General features: G+C 35.2%; 1 protein-coding gene across 1 annotated transcript in view; it reads right to left on the bottom strand.

The window, feature by feature from the left end:
• The window catches only part of KIF26B (kinesin family member 26B), a 559,622-nt gene that overhangs the window by 289,133 nt on the left and 254,364 nt on the right, over positions 1-16,125 (bottom strand). The window contains exon 4 of the mRNA XM_053711042.1: positions 11,780-11,946. Coding sequence (XP_053567017.1) covers positions 11,780-11,946 — 167 coding nt within the window. The remainder of the gene's footprint in view (positions 1-11,779; positions 11,947-16,125) is intronic.

Raw genomic sequence — 16,125 nt, 5'->3', positions numbered from 1 at the left:
ATTTGCATACCATATCTTAGAGCTTAATAGAATCACTACCATGGAGAAATAATGAAGATAATATTATTGACGTACAAATGAAGGATAGAGCTCAATATTTTGCAGTTATTTATAGGATCAGTAAATATCAGCAATCCCATTGCAAATAACTGCAGTTCACAAACAATCATATTTCAGATTGAGATATGGGAAGTGCAAAAGGCATTCTGCAGTAGAATTAATGGTGGTTTTATGGGGTGCATATGAACCCACATCCACAATCTTTAGTGGTGAAATTTCCCCTTCTCTGTTTTGCCATGCTCTCAAAGCCACACCCCCAGGGAGCCTATTCACACCCCAGACTGCCTAATTGCATCTACAAAACTCATCCCGCTGCTTCCCACCTTAACTCAAGGGACACCAGCATAGCTACCACAGGCCTTCATCACTCAGTCTCTAGCGGCTATGCTAGTTATTTGTGCCCCCCCCCCCCCCAAAAAAAACACTTTATGTTTCAAAACTGCCCCTAGACTGCAGCACAGTCTTTCGAAATTTCTTATAACCTATCCTTATCCACATGCAACCTGGCCATAATAAATAAAGATAGCCTTAATACACACAAGTTAATTTAATATATGTCTTTTATCAACCTTTGATACTATAAATACATGAATGCATAAATATATATTTTTAGGAATATTTTACAAGGGGAAAAAAAAGAAATACTTTCAAGTTGAGACATATGCAAATACTGAACGCCCTCCAACTTCACCATAGCTCCTAGTGCTACAAGTCAAAATGAATATTTTGAAAAGGTGCTCTGTGCATACTAAGGCAACAGATGATATATGAATCCCAAGTAAAAAAAAAAGTATGAACAGGATGTGGCTGAGAAACACAGATGGGTTACAGTTCTAACACAATCTCTCCACATGAACGGCAAAGAAATCTTGTTATCGAATGCAGCTGTGACATATACACAAATATGTTAAAGCACCACATGACTAAACTTTAATCTGGCACAAAAAAAAAAGGACATGAATCCGCCCGAGGAACAGATCTGTTTTCATTTAAAATGTTGTCTATGGCAACTTGTGTATAAATATATATATATAATATGATTGATGCAATTTTCCCATTAACCTCTTTCTCTAAGAGGGTAAATTTCAGTGCATAATGAGAGATGAAAGACTTCGGCTTTAAGTTTTAAATTGTAAAGCTGGATTTCATTAAAACTACTAACAATCTAAGCAGTATTGCACATCAATTTGACGTGCACAATTCATTCATTTTCAAATTCTTTCAAATTTATTCCACTGCATGAATGATAAAAATAGATGTGTAAGTCAACACACGCAGAATTCTGATGACAAAAAGAAAAAATCACTCTGTTGCTAGTTTATGGAAAAGGATAGAGAAGAGACGTAATATGTATCATGATTTGAATGGATGCTGCTTACAACTATATTTGAAGAAGGTTTCAGGCATGTCAAACGTTATTACTGAGGTATTGATAACTTTTATATGAAGCTTTATGGAAAAAAGTATATTGCAAAAATGAAAACACGGTAACTCTAACTGTAAAATACTATATGATGTATTTAAAGTAAGTTTGTTATATAAATAAACATGTTTTTAAAAGGGACTGTCTACTTGAAATGTTTTATTGTTTAAAAAGATAATCACTTTATTACCCATTCCCCAGTTTTGCATAAACAACATGGTTATGTTAATATACTTTATACCGCTGTGATTAGTATCTAGGCCTCTGCAGACTGCCCTCTCATCTCAATTCTTTTGACAGACTTGCATTTTAGCCAATCAGTGCTGACTCATAAGTTATATAGCGAATATAGCACACATGAACTAGCACTGTCTAGCTGTGAACATGTGATAAGATAAGTGGCCTTCAAGGGCTTAGAAATTAGCACATACGCCTACATAGATTTAGCTTTCAACAAAGAATAACAAGAGAACAAAGTAAAATTGATAATAAAAGTAAATTGGAAAGTTGTTTAAAATTGCATGCCCTATCTTAATCATGAAAGTTTAATTTGGACTAGACTGTCTCTTTAATTCTGGCCCAGTATTTATTCTGCGGCTCATTAGATGTCTTTTTACTGAATAAGCAAAGTAGAAAGATATTTTTTTGCCAAAGTCTGTATTGCTTAAAGGGACACTGAACCCAAATTTTTTCTTTTGTAATTCAGAAAGAGCATGCAATTTTAAGCAACTTTCTAATTTACTCCTATTATCAATTTTTCTTCGTTCTCTTGCTATCATTATTTGAAAAAGAAGGCATCTAAGCTTTTTTTTGGTTTCAGTACTCTGGACAGCACTTTTTTATTGGTGGATGAATTTATCCACCAATCAGCAAGGACAACCCAGGTTGTTCACCAAAAATGGGCCGGCATCTAAACTTACATTTTTGCATTTCAAATAAAGATACCAAGAGAATGAAGAAAATTTGATAATAGGAGTAAATTAGAAAGTTGCTTAAAATGTCATGCTCAATCTGAATCACAAAAGAACATTTTTGGGTACAGTGTCCCTTTAAAACAATATACTCTAAAAACAGCTTATTCAATGATACATAGCAAACAATAGTCTAAGAATTGAATTTCCTTTTTAGTGATTTTTAAAGAGATACTAAACCCAAATTGTTTCTTTTATGATTTATATAAAGCATGCAATTTGAATCAACTTTTAAATGTACTCCTATTATCAAATTTTCTTTGTTCTTTTGCTATCTTTATTTGAAAACAAGGAATCTAAGCTTAGGAGATGGCTCTATCTGATTTATGAAAGAAAACATGGGGCTTTAGTATCCCTTTAGCCAATAGCCGTGCGGGAAATACGTCTTGGCGCAGCATATTGCCTATTTTGGCGCCAAGCCAGCTATATCCCGCACGGCTATTGGCTAAGAGGTGGAAGCGTCACCTCTCAGCCAAATAGCGTTCTGCAGTGGGCTGCCTTAGCAGCTCAGTGCAGCGATCGCTTGGAACAAATAAAGGAGCTTTCAGCACAACGTATTTTATACTTTATGAATAAAAGTCCCCATTATTTGTTCCAATGGTAAATCCTAGGATTTACCATCACTTTAGCCTTAATAAAGTGGTGCAATTTTAAACTAGTGGCTCTTACACAAAGGCTAATGGCTATTCAAAAATAATAAATGGCATGTTCCATAGATTAGGGTGTGTGCTTTTTTACATGGACCTTAGATTTAATATCTATATGGAGCCAGTACAGAATTCCCATAAACGGCCATACAAGCATACTGTACTGTGGTGTAAACATGTGATTGCAGATAAGTTGTACACAGCCACTTTGATATGTATATATAAATAAATTAAGTGAGCAATTTACACAAACTTGCATCCCTTGTCATGAACTGAAGCTACAAATAACACCATATACTATCCATATAGCCTCTAAGTAACATTGGACCTGAATCATGTCCGATTCCGCACTAATCCTTATTGGAAGAATGATGAACAAGGCTAATATAAATAGAAACAATTGATACCTTAATATATACAAAATGTACAAAAAATGCAAAAATAACAATGCATAAATAGCAACAAAAACAGAAAAGAAATAAAAAGGCAAAAAAGTATATATAATATAAAGATCTATGTGTAAATGAATTAAGCTATACATAAATAAATAACCATTCCCTAGAGCCATAAATGTCAAAATCTGGGAAATGTGGTTTGAGGAAGTTTAAACGCTGCCACATTGAGGTCTCTTTCATAAGAGATAACCCAGCAGAGGTCCCAGGGAGAATATATATATATATAATTCTAAATCTAAAAGAATTTGCTTGATTGGGACAAAAAGCTGTGAGGGTGTGTATTGAAGTTGATCAACTTTGTTTTAGCTAATAGTAGGGCTTTTTTAGGTATAAAGGAGATTAACACACAATTGCTACCTATGCTACGATTACGGCACACATGCCGAAACGTGTCAGCAGGTAGAGGTGTGACCCACTAGCGCTCCTGATAGCCTCCATCACTGTTCTATCAGTTCAACTTTATGCACGTCCAGTTTTGGAATAAAGAACTTTCGGATCATTGGTGCTCCTGTTTCTTGTTTGGTTCCCTTACACTTTGGATTTGACTGTGAGCACGGATCTCAACGTTTGATTTGCTGATCCACTAAGTTTGGTCGAGTCTGATTGGAGAGCCCCCCGACAGGGAGTCTGTATGGAGAGCCGGAAGGAGTTATATGCTGAGCCACGGCTGGAGAAAGAGTGCCTGCTGAAAGAGGGGAGTAAGTCACCTGTCGGAACTAACATCGCAGAGCGGTTGCTGACATTGAAGGAGCAACTCCCCAGGGACCGGCACGAGCATGCTTCAACTGTAAGTTATGGCTACAAATTGCTATTCCCAGGCTATGTCATATATGGGTACAGTGTTCCTTGATACTTATAATTTGGACATTGTGAGTCACACATATATGGGGGACAGTGACGGGAGGCCGTTTCAGACTCTGTTTGACCTACAAACAATAAGGGACATTCCGCAAGTGCTGAAGCTCTACACAGACCTCTAGATAAACAAAGCAGACTAACTAAAAAAATAATACAGTAGGAACACCCCGTATCCCTGGGGGATAAGTTCCAAGCCCTCCAGTGAATGCCTGAAATCGCGGATAATAGTGAACACTATGTACTGTATATGCTGTACATATCTATGGTAAAGTTTAATTAATAAGTTAGGCACAGTAAGATATTAACAACAATAACAAATGATAAAATAGAACAATTCTAATACTAAAATGTGAATTAAGCAAAATAAGGGTTAACTGAACACAAGCACTGCAATACTGTGAGAGTCGATCTGATAACCGAGATGGCTACTAAGTGACGGCTGGGTAGAGTATACAGCATGGTTACGCTGGATAAAGGGATGATTAATATCTTGGGCTGGAACACACAAGATTGTATTTGCAGCACTAACACAAGGCAGCTGTTGGTTTGCATAAAGAGAAACTTTCAGAGGAGAAGTAGTTAAGCTTCTCTAAATATGGGGGGTTTGAAGCTGTGCAAGGTGGGAGTGAGCCTGATGAATCGGGGATACAATTTTGGAGACTAGGATAAGATAGGGAGAAGTCTGGAGGCAGGAAAGAGTAGAAATAACAGTGAAAGCGGACAGACTTAATATGGTGATTAATGGAAGAGTAGGGTTCAGGGAGTATTTGGAAATAAGTAATTAAATATAAATAAGTTATTTGATAGGTTCAGCTCCATTCATTATAATGGAGTGAATGGTAACCTCCAGCTGCAATATTCCAGGTATGATGTTGGTTCAAATTTGTTTTTGTAGGATATTTTGTTTTACCAACAGGATTTAATCTATGCTACTGTCTAGCATGTTATGGGCTTATTGTTCTAAATACAGACGATTTCAGGCTGTGGGGGGGGGGGGGGGGGGAAGAAAGAGAATATTTGGAGGTGAACTGCAGGAAAATGAGGCAAAATCAATAATATAATTATACATTTTATAAAAAAATTACATTTTGAGTTCGATGTCCATGTAATTAGAGATTGATTGGTCAAGCAGAAATATAATTAAAGAGCTCTTGTACAGAAAGACTTACCAATGCAAAAAGGAGGTTGTAATTTGTAATAGGGAGTTATTTCATAAAGGATCATAGCCAATGAGATGGTATAGAAAAAAAAATTCAAACCACAAATGGTGAAATATGAATTAGAATTTGCCACCTATATCAATGCCAAGTCAATCAACCTTTTTTTTTTTTAACACAAACACCCTAAGTGTAATCATCTGAATGTCAATTTAAAGTAAATGTGAATTGGAAAACATACTGAACTATTCACCTTCTTGAATGGATTCTGTATAACTGCAATAATAGAATACCAGAAACAATTTTTATGCTAAACCAAAACATCTGGAAACATAATCACATCTGGAATTTCAAGGCTCTCAGGGTTTGCCTATAAAGTTCTTCAAGGACAGAAAAGGCAATCTATCTAAAAATATATACAGTATTAAATCCTGAAATTATAGGGTTTACTAAGGTTTTATCAGGTAGGAATGATACGAGTCTGAAGCCTGTTAGTCACTGGTATTGATTCAAACAAAGAGAAAGTACTTTTGTCCTTTTGTAAGATAACAATCTAATAGATACAGTTGTTGTTTTTTTTTAACGAAAAGCCGATTTTCAAATGTAAAATTAATTTTCTTCTATCTGTTTTAAAATGAACATAAATCAAATGTAAAGTATGATGGGTACATTTTATTACATTATCGTTTGTTGTCTACCATATTTTTCTGTTTCTACCAAGCTTATTTCTTCCATTAGTTATATCTGTTGATCTATTATTTTAATATTTGGTATCTTCTCTTTTCACACACTGTCCTCGCAGCTGCAGGTCCTGAAAACACTGTAGTTCTGAAGCGGAAGTGGAACAGTCCACAACACTACAGCTGATAGGGGTGCAGGCTGAAACGGCCAAATGGCCAAACAAACGAACCAAGAAAAAAGAGAGGGTACTGCCGCACAACATGAGGCACCAAAAGAGAGGGCTGGTAAAAACAGAAAAATCTTTATTAAATCCAATTTAAAATATACGGTACATGGCTAAAGAACCTCCTGACTAGTTTCGTGCCCTCATAGGCACTTAATCATATCTTCTCTTTCCTACATTAATTTTAGGAATGTGTATGTTTGTCTCTCCACAAACCTTCCTATCTCATGATGGCTGCTGAGCTCCTAGAAACTGTGAGGTAGTAAATGTCACTCAAATACAGAGCACCAGACATGGGAATTTAAGTTATTATCTCATAGTCTTAGAGTACTCAGCTACATTCTCAAATGAGGTGAGGCACATATATATATTTACCAATTTTATTTAATTTATTGGGTTCCAGCTAAGCTAATTCTGCTCATTACAGGTCTATCATGGAGATGTTCTTTTCAATAAAAAAATGTTTGTGTCTTCGTATTTTATTAAGTGGTTAATTGTCTTTTCTATTTTCTGATTGTCTCCAATGTCAGTTTTTCTACTTATGCCTCAGAGACTCTCTTATAACATTTCTGAACATTTATATTTCTTGAAATTTTCAACATATGGACTATAAGTTCTCAGAGTTGATATTCAACTTTATGTAATGCCATTATGTCCAGTTTCTCTTTCATACTCTCTTTGTATTGTAACAGAGAATCAATCAATCAAATGATTTAAAAAAAATAATATATATATATATATATATATATATATATATATATATATATATATAAATTAAAAAAATAATCTGTAAGTTGTGCCTCTTTTCTTTCATGTAATTAGCAAGAGTCCATGAGCTAGTGACGTATGGGATATACATTCCTACCAGGAGGGGCAAAGTTTCCCAAACCTTAAAATGCCTATAAATACACCCCTCACCACACCCACAATTCAGTTTTACAAACTTTGCCTCCCGTGGAGGTGGTGAAGTAAGTTTGTGCTAGATTCTTCGTTGATATGCGCTCCGCAGCAGGCTGGAGCCCGGTTTTCCTCTCAGCGTGCAGTGAATGTCAGAGGGATGTGAAGAGAGTATTGCCTATTTGAATTCAATGATCTCCTTCTACGGGGTCTATTTCATAGGTTCTCTGTTATCGGTCGTAGAGATTCATCTCTTACCTCCCTTTTCAGATCGACGATATACTCTTATATATACCATTACCTCTACTGATTCTCGTTTCAGTACTGGTTTGGCTTTCTACTATATGTAGATGAGTGTCCTGGGGTAAGTAAGTCTTATTTTCTGTGACACTCTAAGCTATGGTTGGGCACTTTTATATAAAGTTCTAAATATATGTGTTTAAACATTTATTTGCCTTGATTCAGGATGCTCAATATTCCTTATTTCAGACAGTCAGTTTCATTATTTGGGATAATGCATTTGAATATTAAATTTTTCTTACCTTTAAAATTTGACTTTTTTTCCTGTGGGCTGTTAGGCTCGCGGGGGCTGAAAATGCTTCATTTTATTGCGTCATTCTTGGCGCAGACTTTTTTGGTGCAAAAAATTTCTTAGTCATTTCCGGCGTCATACTTGTCACCGGAAGTTGTTTGTATGTGCGTCATTTTTTTGACGTTTTTTTTGCACCAAAGATGTCGGCGTTACCGGATGTGGCGTCATTTTTGGCGCCAAAGCATTTAGGCGCCAAATAGTGTGGGCGTCTTTTTTGGCGCTAAAAAATATGGGCGTCTCTATTGTCTCCACATTATTTAAGTCTCATTGTTTATTTGCTTCTGGTTGCTAGAAGCTTGTTCATTGGCATTTTTTCCCATTCCTGAAACTGTCATTTAAGGAATTTTGATAGATTTTGCTTTATATGTTGTTTTTTCTATTACATATTGCAAGATGTCTCAGATTGACCCTGGATCAAAAGCTACTTCTGGAAAAACGCTTGACTGAGTTCAGTCCTACCAAAGCTAAGTTCATTTATTTTAAATGTTATGAATGTTTATCTTTAGCTATGGTTTGTAATAAGTTATTATGATAAACTTTTACATGCAGAATCCATTAGTATGTATGCTTTATATATTGCCATTCTTTTTACATCTTATGTACAAGAAATATTTAGAAGATTTATAAGAAATATTTTTCTGATTCTATTTTAAAGGCTTTGTCTGACATCGTGCCTTCTAATAAAATTTTTTAGGTCTTTTTCACTTCTTTTTTAATTATTGAAGTTTCAAATGACCAACAACATACTGATTTATCCTTCTCTGATGATGTTTTTTTCTCATTCAGAATTTTCTTCATCAGATATTGACACTATCAAATCTACTTTTTTATTATTTTTTTTATTAAAGTACATTTGTTCTTTGTTGAAAAGGTGTTGTTTATTTTGGATATTAAGGTAACTAGTTCTTTTTCAAGACTAGCTAACACTATTTCTGCTTATTTATTCTTCTGTGTTTTCAGAAGTTTTCTTTCCAATTCCTCATACTAGGGAATGGAATAGGCTGAGATTTTTCTTTTATTCCTTCTTCAAAGGTTTTAAACTATATTCTTTGCCAGCAGTTAAATTCAATTTGGAGGGTTCTCCAATTTATTGGGGCTATCTCTACTCCTACTAATTATGCTATTGTTTCTATAGCAAAATAGTATTTATTTTCCTTTAGATGGTTGTATCTTATTTATGGAAAATTATTTAGTTTCAGGTACTTTTCTTGGCATTCTTTTAAAATTCATAGAATTTTATTATTTTTTCAGGTTGGTTTGGATAAGGTTTTGTCTTCAATTCTTTGTTAGGACAAATCTCTACTCTTTCTGTTCTTTTTTCACAGAAAGATTGCTAATCATCCTGATATTCAATGTGTTGTACAGGTTTTGGTCCATATCACGCCTGTCATTAATTCAATCTCTCCTCTTTGGAGTCTCAATTTGGTGCTGAGGGCTTTACAGGCTCCTCCGTTTGAAACTATGCATTTTCTGAACGTTAAATTACTTTCTTGGAAAATATTGTTCCTTTTGGTTATTTCTTCTACTAGAAGAGTTTTTGAGTAATCTGCTCTTTTTTGTGAATATCCTTTTCTGATTTTTCATCAGGATAAGGCAGTGTTACTTCCTGATATTCATCATTTTGTTCAGGTTTTGATTTGTATCAAACCTGTCATTAAGCCAATTTCTCCTCCTTGGAGTCTTAATTGGGTTCTGAAGGTTTTTCAGGCTCTTCTATTTTGAGCATATGCTTGCTCTGGACATTCATTACTTTTATGGAAAGTATTGTTCTTTTTAGACATCTCTTCAGCTAGAACAGTTTTTGAATTATCTGTTCTTTCTTGTGAATCTCCTTGTTCTGATTTTTCATCAGGATAAGGTGTTTTTTTGCTGTCCTCATTTCAATTTTCACCTAAGTTGTGAATTCTAACAACATTAGTGGAGGAATTATTGTCTTTTCCTTGTGTCCTAATCCTAAGAATTCTTTGGTAAGATTCTTACATTCTTTAGGATGTGGTAAGAGTTTTGAAATATTATGTTGAAGCTACTCAGATTTCAGTCAGACTTCTAGTCTATTTGTTATCTTTTCTGGTTTTAGGAAGGTCAGAAGGCTTCTGCCATTTCTTTGGCATCTTGGTTAAGCTTTTGATTCATTATGCTTATTTGGAGTCGGATTATTCCCCGTCTCAGAGGATTACGGCTCATTCTACTAGGTCAGTTTCTACTTCCTGGGCTTTTTAAGAATGAAGCTTCTGTTGATCAAATTTGCAAAGCAATGACTTGGTCTTCTTTGCATACGTTTACTAAATTCTACCATTTTGATGTTTTCTCTTCTTTAGAAGCAGTTTTTGGTAGAATAGTACTTCAGGCAGCTGTTTCAGTTTGATTCTTCTGCTTATAATTTCAGTTTTTTTCATTATTAAAATTGAAACTTTTGATTTGGGTAGTGGATTAATTTTTCAGCGGAATTGGCTGTCTTTATTTTATCCCTCCCTCTCTAGTGACTCTTGCGTGGAAGTTCCACATCTTGGGTATTTATATCCCATACGTCACTAGCTCATGGACTCTTGCTAATTACATGAAAGAAAACATAATTTATGTAAGAACTTACCTGATAAATTCATTTCTTTCATATTAGCAAGAGTCCATGAGGCCCACCCTTTTTTGTGGTGGTTATGATTTTTTTGTATAAAGCACAATTATTCCAATTCCTTATTTTGTTTGATGCTTTCGCTCTTTTCTTATCACCCCACTTCTTGGCTATTCGTTAAACTGAATTGTGGGTGTGTTTATAGGCATTTTAAGGTTTGGGAAACTTTGCCCCTCCTGGTAGGAATGTATATCCCAAACGTCACTAGCTCATGGACTCTTGCTAATATGAAAGAAATGAATTTATCAGGTAAGTTCTTACATAAATTATGTTTTATAGCCTCTTTGTGCCTCTTTTATACAGGTGTCCAAAGGGTGAGGGTGCAGAATATTTACACCCAAGCACAAGACACTCAGTTGCTTGAGATGCAAGTGATGCACCATTTTTAAAATGATGGCTGACACATGTATAAAACAAGTATCTCTCTCTCCTGTTCCACTTGTCGAAACTGACATTTATTTGCCTGGAGTATTGTATTTTTTGTCCCATCCTTAACCTCATGAACATTTCGAACTGCTGTTTTATTAACAGCTGTCCATTGGTATTTTGTTGGTGCGTTCACATCATGGGTGGACTAGCAGGAAGACCATGGGTGGAGCTTCCCCAGGAGGGAAGAGTACAAAAAATTGGCGTTTCCTAATAAATTATGGGTAGGTCATGGGCGTGACTCAGTCAGTTCCAGTAAAACCGTGACACCAAGAGCATGCAGGGAGGCTAGATTTCCCAATCAGTGACAGCACACATGATGAAGGACCGTTCAACAGTTTGCTTTGATAAAGACTTTGGTAATTCTGCTTGTTGCAAATCCATTATGTTGTATGGATATTTCATACTACCTCACTCTCTCACTTCAATGAGTTTATAAAAAAAACTCGGAATTTGGAAAGTACAATAAAGTGTTATATCTGCTGATATATTTCTGGGCCTAAAGCACTAAAATCTGTCCATTTTGTCCATCTTCAGAATGCACTGTGTGCTATACTAATGAACAGCAATATAAACCATACATATTCATATTATTAGAAATGAATGCCCATACACAGGCCAATAAAATGCACAATAATTAGCTTTTGAAATAGCACAACATGTAGAACTGAAACAAGTCATCAATATATTTCACTTTATAATTGAGAGGTCATGCTTTAATATTATCAGTTGAAAACTAGAAAAAAAATATATTTCTTACCTGGCAAAGAAAGACGCCGCCACTGACGTGCCGGTGGATGATTCACTGGCTACATAAGTGCTGTGAGATGCTGGGAAACTGTATATTGAGGGTTTATCAGCATTATAACGATTTAGTGCTGCTTCAGTGAGCCCTTCTCGGCCAGTCTCGGTTATTAGTTGAGATATCTGAAAGAGAGAAACAATACCAATTGTTCAGTAAAGTAATTATTAAGGGAAATTGCATTATAAGTTTACTTTACATTAAATCAAGATCTCAAAACAATAGACCACTGAAATACCATCAGAATTCAAAAATGTAGTGTCCAATTCATTTGAAAAACTTAATGAAAAGCCACTTATCATAAGTTTTTCAAATGCATTAGTGGAAAGTTAATGCCCCCCCTATGCACTGCATGGAAATAGTTTAACAAGGGTAATCAAACCTATCAGAAGACAACTTTCCATTATATTTTATGTAGCTTTTTTGAGTTTTTAAATGCTACAGCCACAGTGACCCAACTGTTAAGAGGGACAGTAATGGTTTTGGATCCCTGCCCCTTTTTTTTCCTCTAAAGCAACTTTCCCTTCAAAGCAAATTTTCCAATTTTGTGAGTGAAACCAGGGACTGCCAAGAAAATGCCCATGATCAACCCAACTCCATCCGCATCCTGCCCAAACCCTCAATCTCACCCCACCCCCAGAACACCTGCGATCGCAATGGTAGTGGAGCCCCCCAAATGTCTACCAGACAGCCTACACCTACATAGTCCTGGAAGGACTCCAAGAATTGATTTAACCGTAAAGTAGAAAAATTGCCTTCAAACATATTTGTCTGTCATCCTCAATGTCAAATTAATTAACTGCCATGTTTTATAACATAATAACACCCTTTTACTTCTTATAGATTTCCACTTTTTAATGTGTTTCTAAAGCGACATGGTACTATATATATATATATATATATATACAGTATGTATATATATATATATATATATATATATATATATATATATATATATATATATGACAACAGTTAAACATATTAAAATATTTTGTATGAAAAAAAAGGTTACGTACAAACTATTAAAACTGAAAGTGACAGGAAGTGCCTAATTGTGGACTAAGTCCCAGGACACTAATGCTCAATGGCTGAGAGGGACAACTCACACAACAAAGTTGTTTTTATTCAACTCATGTTTAAACATCCTATTGTAGATTGTTCAGAGAATTTTAATATTGTAACTGCAGAGGTTTTAGTATTTCAAAATGTAGATATTCTAACATATTGGAATGGCTTTGAAAAAAAATGCCAATGTTTATGAACAGGGATTCTGGGGAATTGGAATAAAGGCCAGTGTCTGGTTAAACTGGTTTGTTCTTCACTCCTGTTATATGGTAATCAAGTGATATTTTCTGACAGGGGACATTCATAGTACAATTTTAGCTACTGTACAAACTAAACAAAATGAATTCCATATATTAAGATACTTTAGTTAGTGAACAACGGCTTTTGGACACCAATGAATGAATTAGATACACTTGTGCTCTTAGTATGAACTTACAAGGCTCAGAATCATTTGCTAAAAGTGAAGTTATTTATGAAGTATAGAAGCACGTTTCAAGGAAATCAACTGTAAATCTTCTTTCGTTGACCATGATGGATGCAGACATTTTGGTACGTCATACAATGTTACATTAATGAATACATAAGCATACTAACATACTCCAGGCTCCTTTTCTAACATATTTGACCTTTCCTTTGAACATTATCATATTTAAACCACTATCCTCTTGTCGTTTCCAATCTTCCACTGCATACGTTCTTTATTCTATAAAACCCCAAACTCCTAAAGGCATGATCTCCAGCTGCTGCTGACCAAAACATTTTAAAACACTAGAGATTATGATGATTACTCCAGGGAACACTCAGTAGTGAGTCTTTTTTCTTTAGGAGCAAGTCAATTCTAAAGGATAATTAAGTTTTACTGTAAATGTTGGTTTGTTCTCCTCTTATCTGATTAGCTGCCGCCTAGTCAGTCGATGAAGTGATGTCATTGGACAGAGCATTTGTTCCAAACGTTGAGCCCAATGTTCGGAATTAATGAGTCCCACCAGATGCTCCTCATCAAATTACCTCCATTGACAGTTTCACTACTTGCGATTAAAATGTAATTATCCCCAGAATCAGATGAATAGCTGTGTTGTTCTATATATTGATACTGAATAAAAAATTATAAAATAATTTGTCTTGCATGACAAACCTACATTAAAGGAACGTGTTTTGCTGTCTTATGCTCAATGTTATATGCCAGAATCAACAATATTTGTTTTTGTTTTGTTTTTTAACTTTTTGGTGTCCTTGGAGAATTTAGATTTCTAGATAACTTTAATAAATACAGTTGGCTACCTATTCAAACTGAATTTTATAACTGGACAGACCTAGCTTGATTGGACCCCATGTTAAAAATATATTTCTTGAAAAAATGTTAAAAGACCACTAAACACAGTACAGTTGCATAATCAATAAATGCATAATAAAAAGACAACGCAAAAGCACTTTGTTTAAATTTCAAAGGAGTAGTAGATTTTTTTTTAACAAATGTCGGTTATATTTACCTTCCTAATGCATCATGTGACAGCCATCAGCCAATCACAAAATGCATATATGTATAACCTGTGAATCTTGCACATGGTGCCTCAGAAATTGTGCATATAAAAAGATGCACATTTAGATAATGGAAGTTAATTGCAAAGTTGTCTAAAATTGCATGCTCTATCTGAATTGTGAAATTTTGATTTTGACTTGTGTGTCCTTTTAAGTAAAAGCTGCAGAATTGGTTTTATACTTCCTGTTATTTCTAATTGGCTCATAAGGGCTGCTGATTCAGTTCACTGGTGATGAGGACCACACCTCTACAAGAATAAAAGAACATAAAGTGTTCTCACAAGTGGACCTGCAGTCCGTACTTATGAAGTATCCTATCCTATCCTCTTCTCCACCTCTTAGCTAGAGAATTTAAATCTCCCCAGTCTCATCTGACCAGGGAGATTGACAGCAGGGGGTGTCAATCAACTCGATCGGGTTGATTTCCGGCGATGTCTGTCCGCCTGCTCAGAGCAGGCGGACAGGTTATGGAGCAGCAGTCTCTGTGACCACTGCTTCATAACTGCTAATTAAAGCTGTTATCTGTGGTGTTATTTGTGACAAAAAGCAAGGTAGAACCAACACATGATGTTTTCCTGTATAAGGGATACAACTACCTGCAAACCTTACAGGTCACTGACCTTTCTCTCTGGCTGTGGAGAATGAAGCTACTGGACTATGTCGGCATGTAAGCAGAAATAAAGAGCACAGATGAACCATAAAACAACCTGACCCTACGGCAAAGTGAAACATGAATCTTCAGTAGGTGCTGTCAATGTCCGTGCTTGACACTTCATTCTTTAAAAGGACCTGGAAGTAAATGCATTAGGATTAAAGCATCACTTCCATTTTAATAGAAAATGATAAATAGTCAAAAATAAAAAATAAATCCAAGTTTATTTTTATAGAGTCTCATAATCCAGCATATTTACTGTTTGTTTGTTTGTTTGTTTGTTTGTTTGTTTTTTAGCATAGATAGCATAGTACAGCAATACTGAGAGTGCAACTGTCATTTTGCTTTCACCTTTGGATTTTTTTGAATTTCGTTTCGAATGGATTTGAATTCGGATACATTCAAATGTATTCGTTTCGGATTCATTCGGATACAAAATAAATTTGGATGTATTCTTTTCGGATTCGATTAGTAAATTCAGAAGTTTGGTATATATTATGTTGATTCGGATGCTTCCAAGTTACACAAACGGAATTATTTCACTGTTCTATCTCACTAAATTTAATTTTTATACTGAATTGTGATTAGTCCATGACCATTCGAATGTAACGAATAAATCCAAACTAATTTGGATTTATTTGTTACAAATGCATTCGGATTAGTTTAGTTTCATTGCTAGGGTAATTTGGAAATTCAAATAGATTTGAATCTCCGAATTTGCTGCATTCGTACGAATTTCGTTTTTGCGAAACGCACATGTCTAATAATTAGTTTCTGTTAGCTAACCAATCAGGATCAGGAAAATATAACCATATTTTTAAGGACATGAAAGTGAAAATTAAACTTTCATGGTTCAGATAGAGCATGCAATTTCTAAGAGACTTTTAGTCTACTCTATTATCAAATTTAAAGGGATATAAAGCCCACATTTTTTATTTCATGGTTCAGATACAGAGGCCAATTTATCAAGCTCCGTATGGAGCTTGTGGGCCCGTGTTTCTGGCGAGCCTTCAGACTCGCCAGAAACAGCAGTTATGAAGCAGCGGTC

The sequence above is a fragment of the Bombina bombina genome, chromosome 4, assembly GCF_027579735.1.
Source record: "Bombina bombina isolate aBomBom1 chromosome 4, aBomBom1.pri, whole genome shotgun sequence".
In the NCBI taxonomy this organism is placed as follows: domain Eukaryota; kingdom Metazoa; phylum Chordata; class Amphibia; order Anura; family Bombinatoridae; genus Bombina; species Bombina bombina.
Note: the sequence above shows the minus strand (reverse complement) of the source record. Positions and strands in the feature narration are given on the sequence as shown.